Source organism: Oncorhynchus gorbuscha, linkage group LG01, assembly GCF_021184085.1.
Source record: "Oncorhynchus gorbuscha isolate QuinsamMale2020 ecotype Even-year linkage group LG01, OgorEven_v1.0, whole genome shotgun sequence".
Taxonomy (NCBI): domain Eukaryota; kingdom Metazoa; phylum Chordata; class Actinopteri; order Salmoniformes; family Salmonidae; genus Oncorhynchus; species Oncorhynchus gorbuscha.
This window is the reverse complement of record NC_060173.1, coordinates 70,627,229-70,644,425: the sequence shown is the minus strand read 5'-3', so window position 1 is coordinate 70,644,425 and position 17,197 is coordinate 70,627,229. Positions and strand designations below refer to the sequence as shown.

The window sequence follows — 17,197 nt, the reverse complement described above, 5'->3', positions numbered from 1 at the left end:
TTTCATTTTCAATAAATCCCCTCCCTCACTTTGTCATTATGGGGTATTCCATGTAGATGGGTAAGAAAAAATATATATGTTTTTACTTTGTCATTATGGGGTATTCCGTGTAGATGGGTAAGGAAAAATATAAATGATTTCACTTTGTCATTATGGGGTATTCCATGTAGATGGGTAAGAAAAATATACATATATATATATATGTGTTTTCACTTTGTCATTATGGGGTATTCCATGTAGATTGGTAAGAAAAATATACATATATACAGTGGGGCAAAAAAGTATTTAGTCAGCCACCAATTGTGCAAGTTCTCCCACTTAAAAAGATGAGAGAGGCCTATAATTGTCATCATAGGTACACATCAACTATGACAGACAAAATGAGGAGAAAAAAACAGAAAATCACATTGTAGGATTTTTTATTAATTTATTTGCAAATTATGGTGGAAAATAAGTATTTGGTCAATAACAAAAGTTTATCTCAATACGTTGTTATATACCCCTTGTTGGTCAAACGTTTTCTGTAAGTCTTCACAAGGTTTCCACACACTGTTGCTGGTATTTTGGACCATTCCTCCATGCAGATCTCCTCTAGAGCAGTGATGTTTTGGGGCTGTTGCTGGGCAACACGGACTTTCAACTCCCTCCAAAGATTTTCTATGGGGTTGAGATCTGGAGACTGGCTAGGCCACTCCAGGACCTTGAAATGCTTCTTACGAAGCCACTCCTTCGTTGCCCGGGCGGTGTGTTTGGGATCATTGTCATGCTGAAAGACCCAGCCACGTTTCATCTTCAATGCCCTTGCTGATGGAAGGAGGTTTTCACTCAAAATCTCACGATACATGGCCCCATTCATTCTTTCCTTTACACGGATCAGTCGTCCTGGTCCCTTTGCAGAAAAACAGCCATTATGGGGTATTCCATGTAGATGGGTAAGAAAAAAAAATTGCATCAATTTTGAATTCTGGCAAAAACACAACAACAAATTGGTAAAGTTCCAGGGGCATGAATACTTTTTGAAGGCAATTTAGCACCGTGCACAGACGTAGAAATTGAATGACTATTCTGTTTGTTCTATTTCTATGTGTGTAGATGCAGATCTTCTTCTGAAGCTTCTCTCATTCTAGCCTGGTGATTTGCCCTAGTCAACTTTTGTGTATAAGACAGCATCTTGTGATGAGGAAACATGCTTTATTTGTGATGTAAATAAGATTGGCATAGGGCCTTTTATAAAATAGCACCTCATATTGTACTTGAATGTGGAATGTGTTCTTTAGGGGCTAATGCTAGCAATGACACATTGACAGCCACTGTTATTGAAATATTGATGGAAAGTTTTGTTTTTAAGCTGGAATTCGTAATGGTGAAACTGACACATCCATTTTACAACAGCAAGGAAGTTACTTTAAACAACTAACACAGTTTTTTTCCCTCGGATTTCATTGCACACGTGATAGAACAGCAGAGTATTTACTGTAAAAAAGATCTATGTTTACAGGATGCTGGATGCTTCTCTCCTACATTGCATCTATAAAACAATAACGAATGTGCTGGCGTGAACAGTGGCACTGTTCTCCTTATGTCGATTTCAGCTTCAAGACGCTAAAACTAACTGTCATGGAAAGTCCACACTAATGAGTACGTCACTAACTGACAAATCATTTATGCTCCCATCATCTGTTCTACATCAACAATGTAATCTATTTTACATTCTTCAATTTCATATTATGTGAATGGCTTTCCCACCATAACAGATTTGATTCCCTTTAAAACGAGTCAATCCGGTCTAGTTTCTGCTGATGAACATTATTTTCACAACACAAAAAGAACACAACCAACAGAACAGACCCTACAGACACAGTCAACATCATAATGTCACCAGCCCATGGCATGACTCTTCTTTTTTTTTATGAACATTTATTTTGCATCCAGACCACATTTATTCCACAATAACCTTGGTTTCTTTATTTTGAACACCATCCCAGCCCCGTGCCCACCTCGAGAACGCGCAGCGTGTCGGAGAGCGAGTCCAACTTCAGTCTCTCCTCCTCCTTCTCCGCTCCCACTTTCCTGAAAAGCTTTTACCAGGGCTCCTTCGGGTCCATGGGGTCTTTGGCCGACACCAGGACCCTCTGGAGGTGAGAGGGGGTGCATGCTCACACCCCTGCTTTGACCACACCTGAATTACCGGCCAGGGATGGCAGAGAAAATGGGAGGAGGGGAGGAGGGGTTGGTTGGGGGACATGTTTTGTCGGTGGGATGGCAGCAGCAGTTATTCGTTGCGTCCACTTAAATATTTTAACACGTGGCTTTTCGTCCCTGCCTATATCTACAATGCCTTCAGAAAGTATTCACACACCTTGAACTTTTCCACATTTTGTTGTTTGTTTTTGTATTATTTTGTATATTTATTAACCCATCCAACACTCCCCCTCCCCCGCCCTTCAGAGGACACATCTTGTTTTTGTTTTTACAGATTTTCTGATACATGTACAATACCTGTCAATAGTTTGGACAGACCTACTCATTCAAGGGTTTTTCTTTATTTTTACTATTTTCTATATTGTAGAATAATAGTGAAGACATCAAAACTATGAAATAACACATATGTAATCATGTAGTAACCAAAAAAGTGTTAAACAAATCAAAATATATTTATCTCATTCTATTTAGATTGTTCAAAGACTACCGCTTGAAGCTGGTTGAGAGATTGACAAGAGTGTGCAAAGCTGTCATCAAGGCAAAGGGTGGATACTTTGAAGAATCTAAAATCTAAAATCTATTCAACGTTCAAAACGTATGTAAAACATCACAGCACGATTTAAGAATATATGGCACATGGAAACCAAACGAGGGTGGTCTATGGTGATACAGTAGGTGGGATGTGCTGAGAGTGGATGAAGGTTGGGATTAAAGAGTTTATGTTCAGTAATGTATTATTGTTACAGTTGAAGTCAGAAGTTTACATACACTTAAATTGGGGTCATTAAAACTTGTTTTTCAACCACTCCACAAATTTCTTGTTAACAAACTATAGTTTTGGCAAGTCGGTTAGGACATCTACTTTGTGCATGATACAAGTAATTTTTCCAACAACTGTTTACAGACAGATTATTTAATTTATAGTTCACTGTATCACAATTCCAGTGGGTCAGAAGTTTAAATACACTAAGTTGACTGTGCCTTTAAACAGCTTGGAAAATTCCATAAAATTATGTCATGATGCCATAACGATGGCCATAATGACCATTGTTATGTTTGGAGGAAAAAGGGGGAGGCTTGCGGGCCGAAGAACACCTTCCCAACCGAGAAGCACGGGGGTGGCAGAATCATTTTGTGGGTGTGCTTTGCTGCAGGAGGGACTGGTGAACTTCACAAAATAGATGGCATCATGAGGTTGGAAAATTATGTGGATATATTGAAGTAATATCTCAAGACATCAGTGAGGAAGTTAAAGCTTGGTCACAAATGGGTCTTCCAAATGGACAATGACCCCAAGCATACTTCCAAAGTTGTGGAAAAATGGATTAAGGATTACAAAGTCAAGGTACAGGAGTGGCCATCACAAAGCCCTGAACTCAATCCTGTAGAAAATTTGTGGGCAGAACTGAACAAGCGTGTGCGAGCAAGGAGGCCTACAAACCTGACTCAGTTACACCAGCTCTGTCAGGAGGAATGGGCCAACTGAGTTTAAATGTATTTGGCTAAGGTGTACTTCAACTGTACGTAATATAGTAGAATGTTATATACAGTATGTATGTAGCTATGTAATACAGTAGGATGTTATGAACCGACACTGAATCGTAGGAGCTAACTACTAGCTATGTAGAAGTTGGATGGAAGAACGCCCAGTGCTGCTTACCTGAGATGCCATCATTACACAGTAATTGTGCATGACTTCAAATGAAACAAATCAGGGAGCAGGTTTCGAACCCTCAACCTTCTTGCCCGAAGTCCAGTGCGCTATCGACTATGAATCAAAAGCATGCTGAAGCCGCAGAGTCGATAGAGTGCAACCTTGGGGTAGCTTGGTACTCAATGTAATAAAGTAATGACTTTTCAAATAAGTTACCGTACACGTTATGTTAGCTGACAATTTGTTAGCTACGCAGTCCTTACGAACCACATAGCATATCATTACAGCAGTAGGTACCGGCATGTTAGCTAGCTACCTAACATTAGTAGTTATATACATCAAACTTTATATTAACTAAAGGCTAATTAACTACCCAACCTTAATTAACTCCATAATTCCCGTCATTCTTAGATTAGCTAAATAGAATAGTCGTTGTGTGTACTCAATGGACATTCGGGTACATTCGTAAATTTGCTCTGGCTATCTACACCGATTTCAGAGCCCTCTCGTCTGAGTGTGCCAGAGTGGAGAATAATGAATTTATGTTCGCTCAACACCTGTTGAATATGGACAGTAAACGTTGGCAAAACAGCGCAATTAAATTGTTTCCAGCAGCACAGTTAGTCACCAGCCCTCTGGATAACATGAAAACTGCATAACCAGCTGTGCTAGGGCGAGTAAAATGGTCAGAGTGGTCTCATTTGTGTCTGGAAGTAGCTAGGAAGCTAGCCAAGGTTAGCTTGGGTGCTTGACTGCTGTTGTAAGGCCAGAATGCTCAAATCAACAGTACCCCTTGGTCCGAATGTCCAGTGGACGCTCCCAGAGCGAAACGGACTGAATTTGCCCAGAGGGTTATTCATTTTTAATGGAATAGAAACACCATAATATTAATTTAATTAATTAAGCAAGTACGAGTCAAAAGTTTGGACACACCTACTCATTCCAGGATTTATCTATATTTTTACTATTTTCTACATTGTAGAATAATAGTGAAGACATCACAACTATGAAATAACACATGGAATCATTTAAGAACAAATTCTTATTTACAAGGACAGTCTACTCCTTCATCCCCGTTAGGGAATTGAACCCCAGTCTCTCCCACGTGCCTGCAATATGGAAGACTATCAAATGCTTTTCAAAGATGCCCTCTGGTGGTCAAACTAGCAATAACTTGCAGTAACATAAAAAATGGCTCAGAATTAAATGACGTGCCACAGAATGCCGCAAGGTGTGCCGCAGTATGACGCAACTTTTATAGGAGGAACCACTGTAGTATTCGCAGATTGTGAGCTAAAAATGAAAAACTTTCCTTCGAGTATTATTGTACTATTGATTGATTGACTATGGCTTTCCAAATCACCCTACATTGCTATTTATAAGGTTAATTTTAAGTGAATGTTGTGATTTTTAACCATTCCTGAACCTGTGACCAGAAACAAGCTACATAGGGGCAATACCAGAATAAAGGATCTGGGGATTCTGTCTCTTTGCAGCAAAATATTGTTGTTACAGCCTGAATTTAAAATGGATTCTATTGAGATTTTAAAAAAAAGAACTTGTTTAAAAATAAAATAAAAAGTGGTGCGTGCATATGTATTCACCCCCTTTGCTATGAAGGCCTTAAATAAGATATTGTGCAAACAATTACCTACAGAAGTCACATAATTAGTTAGATTGCCCACAGGTGGACTTTATTTAAGTGTCACATGATCTCAGTATATATACACCTGTTCTTAACATCCCACAGAGCACCATTAAATCCATTATTTAAAAAAATTGAAAGAATATGGCACCACAACAAAACTGCCAAGACAGGGCTGCTCATCACAACTCACAGACCAGGCAAGGAGAGCATTAATCAGAGCGGCAACAAAGAGACCAAAGATCTGTCCATAGGACCACTTCAAGCCGTGCACTGGGCTTTACGGTAGTGGCCAGAAAAAAAAACATTGCTTAAAGAAAGAAATAAGCAAACATGTTTGGTGTTTGCCAAAAGGCATGTGGGAAACTCCCCAAACATATGGAAGAAGGTACTCTGGCCAGATGAGACTAAAATTGGGGGTTTTGCCCATCAAGGGAAATGTTATGTTCATCACCCTAAGAACGCCAGCATTATGCTGTGGGGATGTTCTTCATCGGCAGGGACTGGGAAACTGGTCAGAATTGAAGGAATGATGGATGGCTAAATACAGGGATATTGTTGAGAGAAACCTGTTTGTCTTCTAGAGATTTGAGACTGGGACGGAGGTTCACCTTCCAGCAGGACAATGGCCCTAAGCATACTGCTAAATCAACAATCAAGGGATTTAAGGGGAAACATTTGAATGTCTTGGAATTACCTTTTCAATGCCCAGACCTCAATCCAATTGAGAATCTGTGGTATGACTTAAAGATTGCTGTACACCAGCTGAACCCATCGAACTTGAAGGAGCTGGAGAAGTTTTGCTTGAATTTTCTTTTTAAATCCCAGTAGCTAGATGTGCCAAGCTTACAGAGACATACCCCAAGAGACTTGCAGCTGTAATTGCTGCAAAAGGTGTTTTCAGTTTTGTCTTATTTCTTGTTTGTTTCTCAATAAAACATATTTTGCATCTTCAAAGTGGTAGGCATGTCGTGTAAATCAAATGATGCAACCCCCCCCTCCAAAATCCATTTTAATTCCAATTTGTAAGACAACAAAATAGGAAAAATGCCGAGGGGGTGAATACTTTCGTAAGCCACTGTATTCAACCCCTTTGTTATGACGAGCCTAAATAATTTCAGGGGTAAAAATGTGTTTAACAAGTCACATAATAAATTACATGGATTCACTCTGTGTGCAATAATAGTATTTAACATTATTTTTTTAATGACTACCTCATCTTTGTACCCCTATCTGTCCCTCAGTGGAGCATTGATTTTCTAACACAGATTCAACCACAAAGACCAGAGAGGTAGTCATTGGTAGATGTGTTAACTTTACATTTTGGATGGTCTAACAATATACCCAATGATACAGGTGCCCTTAACTCAGTTGCTGGAGAGGAAGGAAACTGCTCAGTGATTTCACCATGAGGACAATGGTGACTTTAAAACAATTACTGAGTTTAATGGCTGTGATAGGAGAACACTGAGGATGGATCAACAACACTGTCATTTCTCCCTTAACTTTATATCCTGAATGTTATGTTTTGGGCAAATCCAACACAACACATTACTAAGTACCACTCCTCATATTTTCAAGCATGGTGGTGGCTGCATCATGTTATGGGTAATGTAAGCTTGTCATTGGCAAGGGAGCTTTTTAGGTTAAAATGAAACTAAATGGTGCTCAGCACAGGCTAAATCCTAGGGGATAACCTGGTTGACTGCTTTCCACCAGACACTGGGAGATGAATTCACCTTTCAGTAGGACAATAACCTAGAACACAAGGCCAAATATACACTGGAATTGCTTACGAAGAAGCCAATGAATGTTATTAGCTAGAGAATCTATTGCTTGAAAATGGTTGTCTAGCAATGATCAACAACCAATTTCACAGAGCTTGGATTTTTTTTAAAGAATAACGGGCAAATATTGTACATTCCAGGTGATTCTAACATTTATTGACTCAGTGGTGTGAATACTTATATAAATGAGATGTCTGTATTTCATTTAGAATACATTTGCAAAGATTTCTAAAAACTTTTTCACTTTCTCATAATAGGGTATTGTGTGTAGATGGGTGAGAAAATAATATATTTGATCCATTTTGAATTCAGGCTATAACACAACAAAATTACATTTACATTACATTTAAGTCATTTAGCAGACGCTCTTATCCAGAGCGACTTACAAATTGGTGCATTCACCTTATGACATCCAGTGGAACAGCCACTTTACAATAGTGCATCTACATATTTTAAGGGGGGGTGAGAAGGATTACTTTATCCTATCCTAGGTATTCCTTAAAGAGGTGGGGTTTCAGGTGTCTCCGGAAGGTGGTGATTGATTCCGCTGTCCTGGCGTCGTGAGGGAGTTTGTTCCACCATTGGGGAGCCAGAGCAGCGAACAGTTTTGACTGGGCTGAGCGGGAACTGTACTTCCTCAGTGGTAGGGAGGCGAGCAGGCCAGAGGTGGATGAACGCAGTGCCCTTATTTGGGTGTAGGGCCTGATCAGAGCCTGGAGGTACTGAGGTGCCGTTCCCCTCACAGCTCCGTAGGCAAGCACCATGGTCTTGTAGCGGATGCGAGCTTCAACTGGAAGCCAGTGGAGAGAGTGGAGGAGCGGGGTGACGTGAGAGAACTTGGGAAGGTTGAACACCAGACGGGCTGCGGCGTTCTGGATGAGTTGTAGGGGTTTAATGGCACAGGCAGGGAGCCCAGCCAACAGCGAGTTGCAGTAATCCAGACGGGAGATGACAAGTGCCTAGATTAGGACCTGTGCCGCTTCCTGTGTGAGGCAGGGTCGTACTCTGCGGATGTTGTAGAGCATGAACCTACAGGAACGGGCCACCGCCTTGATGTTAGTTGAGAACGACAGGGTGTTGTCCAGGATCACGCCAAGGTTCTTAGCGCTCTGGGAGGAGGACACAATGGAGTTGTCAACCGTGATGGCGAGATCATGGAACGGGCAGTCCTTCCCCGGGAGGAAGAGCAGCTCCGTCTTGCCGAAGTTCAGCTTGAGGTGGTGATCCGTCATCCACACTGATATGTCTGCCAGACATGCAGAGATGCGATTCGCCACCTGGTCATCAGAAGGGGGAAAAGAGAAGATTAATTGTGTGTCGTCTGCATAGCAATGATAGGAGAGACCATGTGAGGTTATGACAGAGCCAAGTGACTTGGTGTATAGCGAGAATAGGAGAGGGCCTAGAACAGAGCCCTGGGGGACACCAGTGGTGAGAGCGCATGGTGAGGAGACAGATTCTCGCCACGCCACCTGGTAGGAGCGACCTGTCAGGTAGGACGCAATCCAAGCGTGGGCCACGCCGGAGATGCCCAACTCGGAGAGGGTGGAGAGGAGGATCTGATGGTTCACAGTATCGAAGGCAGCCGATAGGTCTAGAAGGATGAGAGCAGAGGAGAGAGAGTTAGCTTTAGCGGTGCGGAGCGCCTCCGTGATACAGAGAAGAGCAGTCTCAGTTGAATGACTAGTCTTGAAACCTGACTGATTTGGATCAAGAAGGTCATTCTGAGAGAGATAGCGGGAGAGCTGACCAAGGACGGCACGTTCAAGAGTTTTGGAGAGAAAAGAAAGAAGGGATACTGGTCTGTAGTTGTTGACATCGGAGGGATCGAGTGTAGGTTTTTTCAGAAGGGGTGCAACTCTCGCTCTCTTGAAGACGGAAGGGACGTAGCCAGCGGTCAGGGATAAGTTGATGAGCGAGGTGAGGTAAGGGAGAAGGTCTCCGGAAATGGTCTGGAGAAGAGAGGAGGGGATAGGGTCAAGCGGGCAGGTTGTTGGGCGGCCGGCCGTCACAAGACGCGAGATTTCATCTGGAGAGAGAGGGGAGAAAGAGGTCAGAGCACAGGGTAGGGCACTGTGAGCAGAACCAGCGGTGTCGTTTGACTTAGCAAACGAGGATCGGATGTCGTCGACCTTCTTTTCAAAATGGTTGACGAAGTCATCTGCAGAGAGGGAGGAGGGGGGGGGAGGGGGAGGAGGATTCCGGAGGGAGGAGAAGGTGGCAAAGAGCTTCCTAGGGTTAGAGGCAGATGCTTGGAATTTAGAGTGGTAGAAAGTGGCTTTAGCAGCAGAGACAGAGGAGGAAAATGTAGAGAGGAGGGAGTGAAAGGATGCCAGGTCCGCAGGGAGGCGAGTTTTCCTCCATTTCCGCTCGGCTGCCCGGAGCCCTGTTCTGTGAGCTCGCAATGAGTCGTCAAGCCACGGAGCGGGAGGGGAGGACCGAGCCGGCCTGGAAGATAGGGGACATAGAGAGTCAAAGGATGCAGAAAGGGAGGAGAGGAGGGTTGAGGAGGCAGAATCAGGAGATAGGTTGGAGAAGGTTTGAGCAGAGGGAAGAGATGATAGGATGGAAGAGGAGAGAGTAGCGGGGGAGAGAGAGCGAAGGTTGGGACGGCGCGATACCATCCGAGTAGGGGCAGTGTGGGAAGTGTTGGATGAGAGCGAGAGGGAAAAGGATACAAGGTAGTGGTCGGAGACTTGGAGGGGAGTTGCAATGAGGTTAGTGGAAAAACAGCATCTAGTAAAGATGAGGTCGAGCGTATTGCCTGCCTTGTGAGTAGGGGGGAAGGTGAGAGGGTGAGGTCAAAAGAGGAGAGGAGTGGAAAGAAGGAGGCAGAGAGGAATGAGTCAAAGGTAGACGTGGGGAGGTTAAAGTCGCCCAGAACTGTGAGAGGTGAGCCATCCTCAGGAAAGGAGCTTATCAAGGCATCAAGCTCATTGATGAACTCTCCGAGGGGACCTGGAGGGCGATAAATGATAAGGATGTTAAGCTTGAAAGGGCTGGTAACTGTGACAGCATGAAATTCAAAGGAGGCGATAGACAGATGGGTAAGGGGAGAAAGAGAGAATGACCACTTGGGAGAGATAAGGATCCCGATGCCACCACCCCGCTGACCAGAAGCTCTCGGGGTGTGCGAGAACACGTGGGCGGACGAAGAGAGAGCAGTAGGAGTAGCAGTGTTATCTGTGGTGATCCATGTTTCTGTCAGTGCCAAGAAGTCGAGGGACTGGAGGGAGGCATAGGCTGAGATGAACTCTGCCTTGTTGGCTGCAGATCGGCAGTTCCAGAGGCTACCGGAGACCTGGAACTCCACGTGGGTCGTGCGCGCTGGGATCACCAGATTAGGGTGGCAGCGGCCACGCGGTGTGGAGCGTTTGTATGGTCTGTGCAGAGAGGAGAGAACAGGGATAGACAGACACATAGTTGACAGGCTACAGAAGAGGCTACGCTAATGCAAGGAGATTGGAATGACAAGTGGACTACACGTCTCAAATGTTCAGAAAGTTAAGCTTACGTAGCAAGAATCTTATTGACTAAAATGATTAAAATGATACAGTACTGCTGAAGTAGGCTAGCTGGCAGTGGCTGCGTTGTTGACTTTGTAGGCTAGCTGGCAGTGGCTGCGTTGTTGACACTACACTAATCAAGTTGTTCCGTTGAGTGTAATAGTTTCTACAGTGCTGCTATTCGGGGGCTAGCTGGCTAGCTAGCAGTGTTGATTACGTTACGTTGCGTTAAAAGAACGACAACAATTATCTTTGATACACAGACGGCTATGTAGCTAGCTATGTAGCTAGCTATGATCAAACAAATCAAACCGTTGTGCTGTAATGAAATGAAATGAAAAATGTGATACTACCTGTGGAGCGAAGCGGAATGCGACCGGGTTGTTGAGTGCGGAAGTTCTATTCAGTAGACGTTGGCTAGCTGTTGGCTAGCTAGCAGTGTCTCCTACGTTAAGGACGACAAATAGCTGGCTAGCTAACCTCAGTAAATTAAGATAATCACTCTAAGACTACACGCTCTAAACTACACAATTATCTTGGATACGAAGACAGCAAAGACAACTATGTAGCTAGCTAACACTACACTAATCAAGTCGTTCAGTTGAGTGTAATAGTTTCTACAGTGCTGCTATTCGGTAGACGGTGGACGTATGCTAGCTGGCTAGCTGCTGGGCAGATAGCAGTGTAGACTACGTTAGGACGACGAAATACAAGTTGCAATAGAAGTGCTGACTGTTTCACTATGTTGTCCTCTTTCTTTTCCTTTTTCTTCTGTCCTTCTTTTGTCCTTATTTTGTCTTCCTTTCTTCTGTTAACTAGATATTTTTTGTTGTTATTCTTTGTAAGCTAGCTAGCTTCTTCCAGGAGAGTCCCTAGCAACTGCTTAGCAACAAGTAAACAATTCTGCTAGCAATTCAGCTAGCTAAGATAACTGTACAATTTTATGAAAAATAGTTAATTTTTCAAAAGCCTGTCTTTTTGGTTTGTTCCTTGTTTTGTCTTCTATTGAGTCTTGCAGTTCTCTTGATTTTTTTGATGTACTTCACTCTAAAAAACCATTTAAATCTCAATATATACAGGAGCTCATTTTTCAGCAGCTGCTCAATTTAGAACTCCGGAACAATGTGGAATAAGGGGTATGAATACCTTCTGAAAGCATTGTACTTTCATCTTTCACCCTTTTTTTGTAATGGCAAAATCTTATTGTTAATGTTGTTTCTATTGTTGGATTCTACCATTTTTTTCTGAAGTAGGGGTGGGTGCTGATATGCCCCTTGTCTTGTTTTGTATGCATGTCGATGCTAATCTTCACAGTCCTATATTTAACCAAAACTGTGTATATATTCCCAGCTTAACTCGCCTATTGTCAACCCTGTGTTTCATCAACGCATTCTACAGAGTCTAGAGTCCATCCCATGCAACACTATTCTGGACATTTCTGTTTCTCATTATGCAGTGATATGAGTTGTAGCTTGAAGCCTCTTGCTTAAACCATTAACTATTCATATGTTTTATTACATGCTTGTAACACTAGCTATGACTGTGCATGTCTTATCAATTTAAGTGATATATTTCACTTGTTTAGGGTTTAGATATCTAAAGGTGGTTTCTATGTTGTCTATGGATCCTTTCACTGTCTCTTAAGTTGGTTTTTGGGTCACTCACCCTCCCCAACATCACTATCTAGTACCCACCTGGGTGATGCAATATTTTTTTTTCTTTTTTTTTCACATTTATTTAACCAGGTAGGCAAGTTGAGAACAAGTTCTCATTTACAAGATGGCCAAGATAAAGCAAAGCAGTTTGACAGGTACAACAACACAGAGTTACACATGGAGTAAAACAAACATATAGTCAATAATACAGTAGAAAAACAAGTCTATATACAATGTGTGCAAATGAGGTAAAGGCAAAAAATGCCATGGTGGCTAAGTAAATGCAATATAGCAAGTAAAACACTGGAATGGTTGATTTGCAGTGGAAGGGGGTGCAAAGGAGCAAAATACAGTAGGGGGAGAGGTAGTTGTTTGGGCTAAATTATAGATGGGCTATGTACAGGTGCAGTAATCTGTGAGCTTCTCTGACAGCTGGTGTTTAAAGCTAGTGAGAGGGATAAGTGTTTCCAGTTTCAGAGATTTTTGCAGTTCGTTCCAGTCATTGGCAGCAGAGAACTGGAAGGAGAGGCGGCCAAAGTAAGAAATGGTTTTGGGGGTGACCAGAGAGATATACCTGCTGGAGCGCGTGCTACAGGTGGGTGCTGCTATGGTGACCAGCTAGGTGAGATAAGGGGGGACTTTACCTAGCAGGGTCTTGTAGATGACCTGGAGCCAGGGGGTTTGGCGACGAGTATGTAGCGAGGGCCAGCCAACGAGAGCGTACAGGTCGCAGTGGTGGGTAGTATATGGGGCTTTGGTAATTAAGTGGATGGCACTGTGATAGACTGCATCCAATTTATTGAGTAGGGTATTGGAGGCTATTTTGTAAATTACGTCGCCGAAGTCGAGGATCAGTAGGATGGTCGGTTTTACAAGGGTATGTTTGGCAGCATGATTGGAGATGTTTTATGTGAGTCTGGAAGGAGAGTTTACAGTCTAACCAGACATATTCTAAGTCAGAACCGTCCAGAGTAGTGATGTTGGACGGGCAGGCAGGTAGCGAATGGTTGAAGAGCATGCATTTAGTTTTACTAGTTTTACTTAAGTGCAATTGGAGGCCACGGTAGGAGAGTTGTATGGCATTGAAGCTCATCTGGAGGGTCCAAAGTCCAAATATGGTGGCCTTTTACCCTGCACCACCTGTATTATGTCTATAGCGCACTAAAAGGGATTGATTGTGAATAGATCTGCCTCCTTCATTTTGCTCTCCTGTGTGCAGTTCATTAGGGCACACCGCATCTACATGTTGTACAACAGAAAAGAAAACGAAAACAGGCATTCCTTATTGGACAAGTTCAGACTTTGCTTCTGAACATTTAAATTCTCCCAGCTCCATTTGACATCTACATTCCCCACAGAAGGTGACACATCTAGACATTTTCAAAAAGGTTTCCATTTCCATTCTGAAATGTGAATCGTGCCTCATGGACTCGTCTTCTGATGATCAGTCACTCCACTGAACTATTTTGCTAGTTATAGTTTTCAACATTTTAAATATAGCATAGTTTTGGCTGCATCATGTTATGGGTATGCTTGTAATCATGGGGAGGAATGGGGATTTTTGTCACTTCCTGACCACATGGAAACCAGAGATTCACTACAATCTCAAGTTGAACCACCTCCCAAAATTATGCAACACTGTTATAGGATGTGGGGGCACCACCACCGTCTCAGCAAAAGTGTCCCCGTAGCCCTGACCTCGCTCCATGAGGTCGCTTCCTGTTATTCTCTACTCGGGTCTCTTGAGCAGTGAAGTAAGTGCCTCATGCCTCATGACTGGACAGTATCATGTTAATCCGAGTATCAATTGTCATCTGATCCAGGGTTACGCAAGGTTACATGTTTTGAAATGTATTGTCTAGTGTTAACTGCAGACATTTTCAGGTCATGTCTACATTTCTTTGACATTTAAAGACAGTTTATCTTGTTGGTTGCCCACTCTTTGATGGTAGGGACATGTTACAGATTGTGGCTTCAACCTTTGGTGTGAAAAACAATTGAGAAACATAGGGTGTGTCCGAAATAGAACCCTATTTGCTATATATTGCCCTACTTTTGCACAATAAGGTGCCATTTCAGACGGAATCTTAGTCTTGAAAATAGATCAATCAGCTTCCTATCCCTATTCTCCTCTCTCCCATCAAACTCAACTTCTTCTTTCACGAGGAAATGATCCAAACATCCATGTAACAATGGCTGCCTCTGTCTTGGTGTTTGCTTTTGTTTTATGTACTAATTATGGATATATTGTACTAATTTTTGCTTTATTAATCAATATGTATGTTTGAATCAGTCTTCAATCAATGTTTTGTTTGTTGTGAGAAGTGTTCCTTTTTGGTTTGTCTTGGTGGTTTAATCACACACCCTTCTGCAGTACAGACTGGGAGATTCTGTTGATTAGCATCTGTCTGTCTCAATGTTGAGATTAAGTGTGTGTGTGTGTGTGTGTGTGTGTGTGTGTGTGTGTGTGTGTGTGTGTGTGTGTGTGTGTGTGTGTGTGTGTGTGTGTGTGTGTGTGTGTGTGTGTGTGTGTGTGTGAGACTGCATGTGTATACTACTATCAGTGTGTGGGTGTTTGTTTACGTTCCTTTGTATTTGTGACATGCCCACTCCTCTTCCCACTCCTCTTCACTATCTCACTCCCTCTCCCTCCTTTTCCCTCTCTTGCTCCCTCTCGCCCCTCCTCTCGCTCTCTCAACCCTCCCTTTCTCCCTCTTTATCCTTTCCCCTTGCCAATCAGTAATGGGGAGGGCAGGAAGAGGACGCTATCTGGATGCAGCAGTGACAGTGTGAGTGCACCCCTCAACATCCGCAAAGTGTCCTGGAGACAGAAGATCTTCCTGCGGGTCGCCTCGCCCATGAACAAGCCCACCTCCATGCAGCACCCAGGTGTGTGTGTGTAACAGGCTTGCTACACTGGACAAGTCATTTTTGCAGTGTGAGACACTGCTATATTATTTCAATGAAACCTAGGCACAAGCAACACGGCTCCGTGAGAGGCTCGCGCTGCTCAGTGTAAAATTAGGTTAAATTATATTTTCACGCCAAGAACACTTAATAAAGTAGCTCACGCTGGCAAAAGTGTAGCAGGTAAAAATAGACTGTTTTCCCGAATCCCCAGTGTAGCTCCCCATCTCAAGCACAGATGTCTTGTAATTACAAACCATCCATAAGACACTAGTACCATTCAATTAAACTCAATTCAGTCCAACTTTATTTTTCCCATCGGGCAATTAAGAACGGCATAATCAGATTACAATACCCAATACAATGCATTCACGCTCACAGTACTTTTAGTACAGAATTACAATAGGCTCGCAATATAGTCAGCAAAGTGGAAATGTATAATGAATTTGTGATGAAACATTGTGATGATTAGCATATATATCCTTGAACTCTTGTATCCTCTCAAACACTAAAACACCATGCCTGCAAGAGACTGACTTACAACTAGGGCTGTTGCGGTGACCGTATTACCGTCACTACGGTGGTCACGAGTCATGAAGGCAGTCAAAATCCAAGTCACGGTTTAGTCACAGTTATTAGGTGATTCTCCAAGCTCTGTTTCTGGTGGTCATTAGTATCCTGCCAAACTTGCTAACTGCCTGGTACCTAGCACTCGATTGTCCCTCAAATCACTCTAATCAAACACTTCATGAGCTCATGTTGCGTAACATTTCTACAGGCTTTGAAATTGCGCGAGAAAACAGTGGTGGCCTCTTCTAAAAATAGGAGGATCCCATCAGCTTTCTATAGGCTAGGCCTACTAAATGTATTTCCTAACTTTCCTAATATTAAGCACATTGCTTATATTTACAATAGGAGTGTAGCCTACCTGGCTGCCATGAAAATGAACCACGGGAAAAGCATCCTCCATTTAAGTGCATAGATGGCAGGTATTTTTCCCCGCATGCCCCTCAATACAGGTGCATGGTAATGGTCCATTCTAAATCAAAACAAATTTCACACATATATTATTTAGTATATGTAAAGACAAGATTAAATCAAGAATAGTCTGATGGGTGACAATATTAGCCTACCACATGTGAATTATATATAATCACTTATGAATGATGCCCAGCAAAAGAAACAAAGCTTTTTTTTTGTCATAGTCACACACCTCGTGTAGCCTTAACCCATAAGCCTGTATGTTTTGAATGGGTTTGTATCACAACTAAAGTGGCCAAGTAACTTCTTAAAATTAAGCAAATTAACCTGCTTTACAAGGAGTGTAGAACCTAACTGGCATACATAAGCAGCGTGTGAGTTTCCCATTTCGTAAGATAATCATTTTCACTATAAATATGCATATTTTATAATAAAACCATTACATGCATAATCACATTTGCGGTCACTTTTGATAAGTGTTTTCCTGCTAATGGAACATACGTGCCTATAGCCCACTACCATGTGTGCATTGCTGCGCTTATAATGTGAAGAAATAGCCTAATAGTTTATCAACATTTTAAGCTAAACCTTCTGATCTGTTGCATCAGCCACATTGCATAAAACAGTGTTTTTGAAGCTAGTGGTTGTATAAATTTGGGATCTATCGCATCCCACAACTGTCCCAGACAATGTTTGGAATATTTATTTCTCGCAGAGAATAGAATAGATTGACTTTTGTACTAATGGGGATAGTAGATTGTTGGATGATGAAAAGTAAACGTGGACAGTTCTTCCAATATTTTCAATATGCACCTCGGAAATAAGGACGCGCACAATTTCATCCCAGATGTGTCTGTCTT

The 17,197-nt window shown here is 42.5% G+C and overlaps 1 protein-coding gene across 4 annotated transcripts in view; it reads left to right on the top strand.

The window, feature by feature from the left end:
• Positions 1-17,197, top strand: part of tbc1d4 (TBC1 domain family, member 4) — a 147,384-nt gene that overhangs the window by 86,441 nt on the left and 43,746 nt on the right. For 3 of the 4 annotated variants that reach the window (XM_046359202.1, XM_046359228.1, XM_046359220.1), the window contains 2 exons: positions 1,986-2,138; positions 15,190-15,338. In XM_046359202.1, the coding sequence (XP_046215158.1) occupies positions 1,986-2,138; positions 15,190-15,338 (302 nt within the window). The remainder of the gene's footprint in view (positions 1-1,985; positions 2,139-15,189; positions 15,339-17,197) is intronic. The other variant, XM_046359210.1, reaches the window with a different exon arrangement.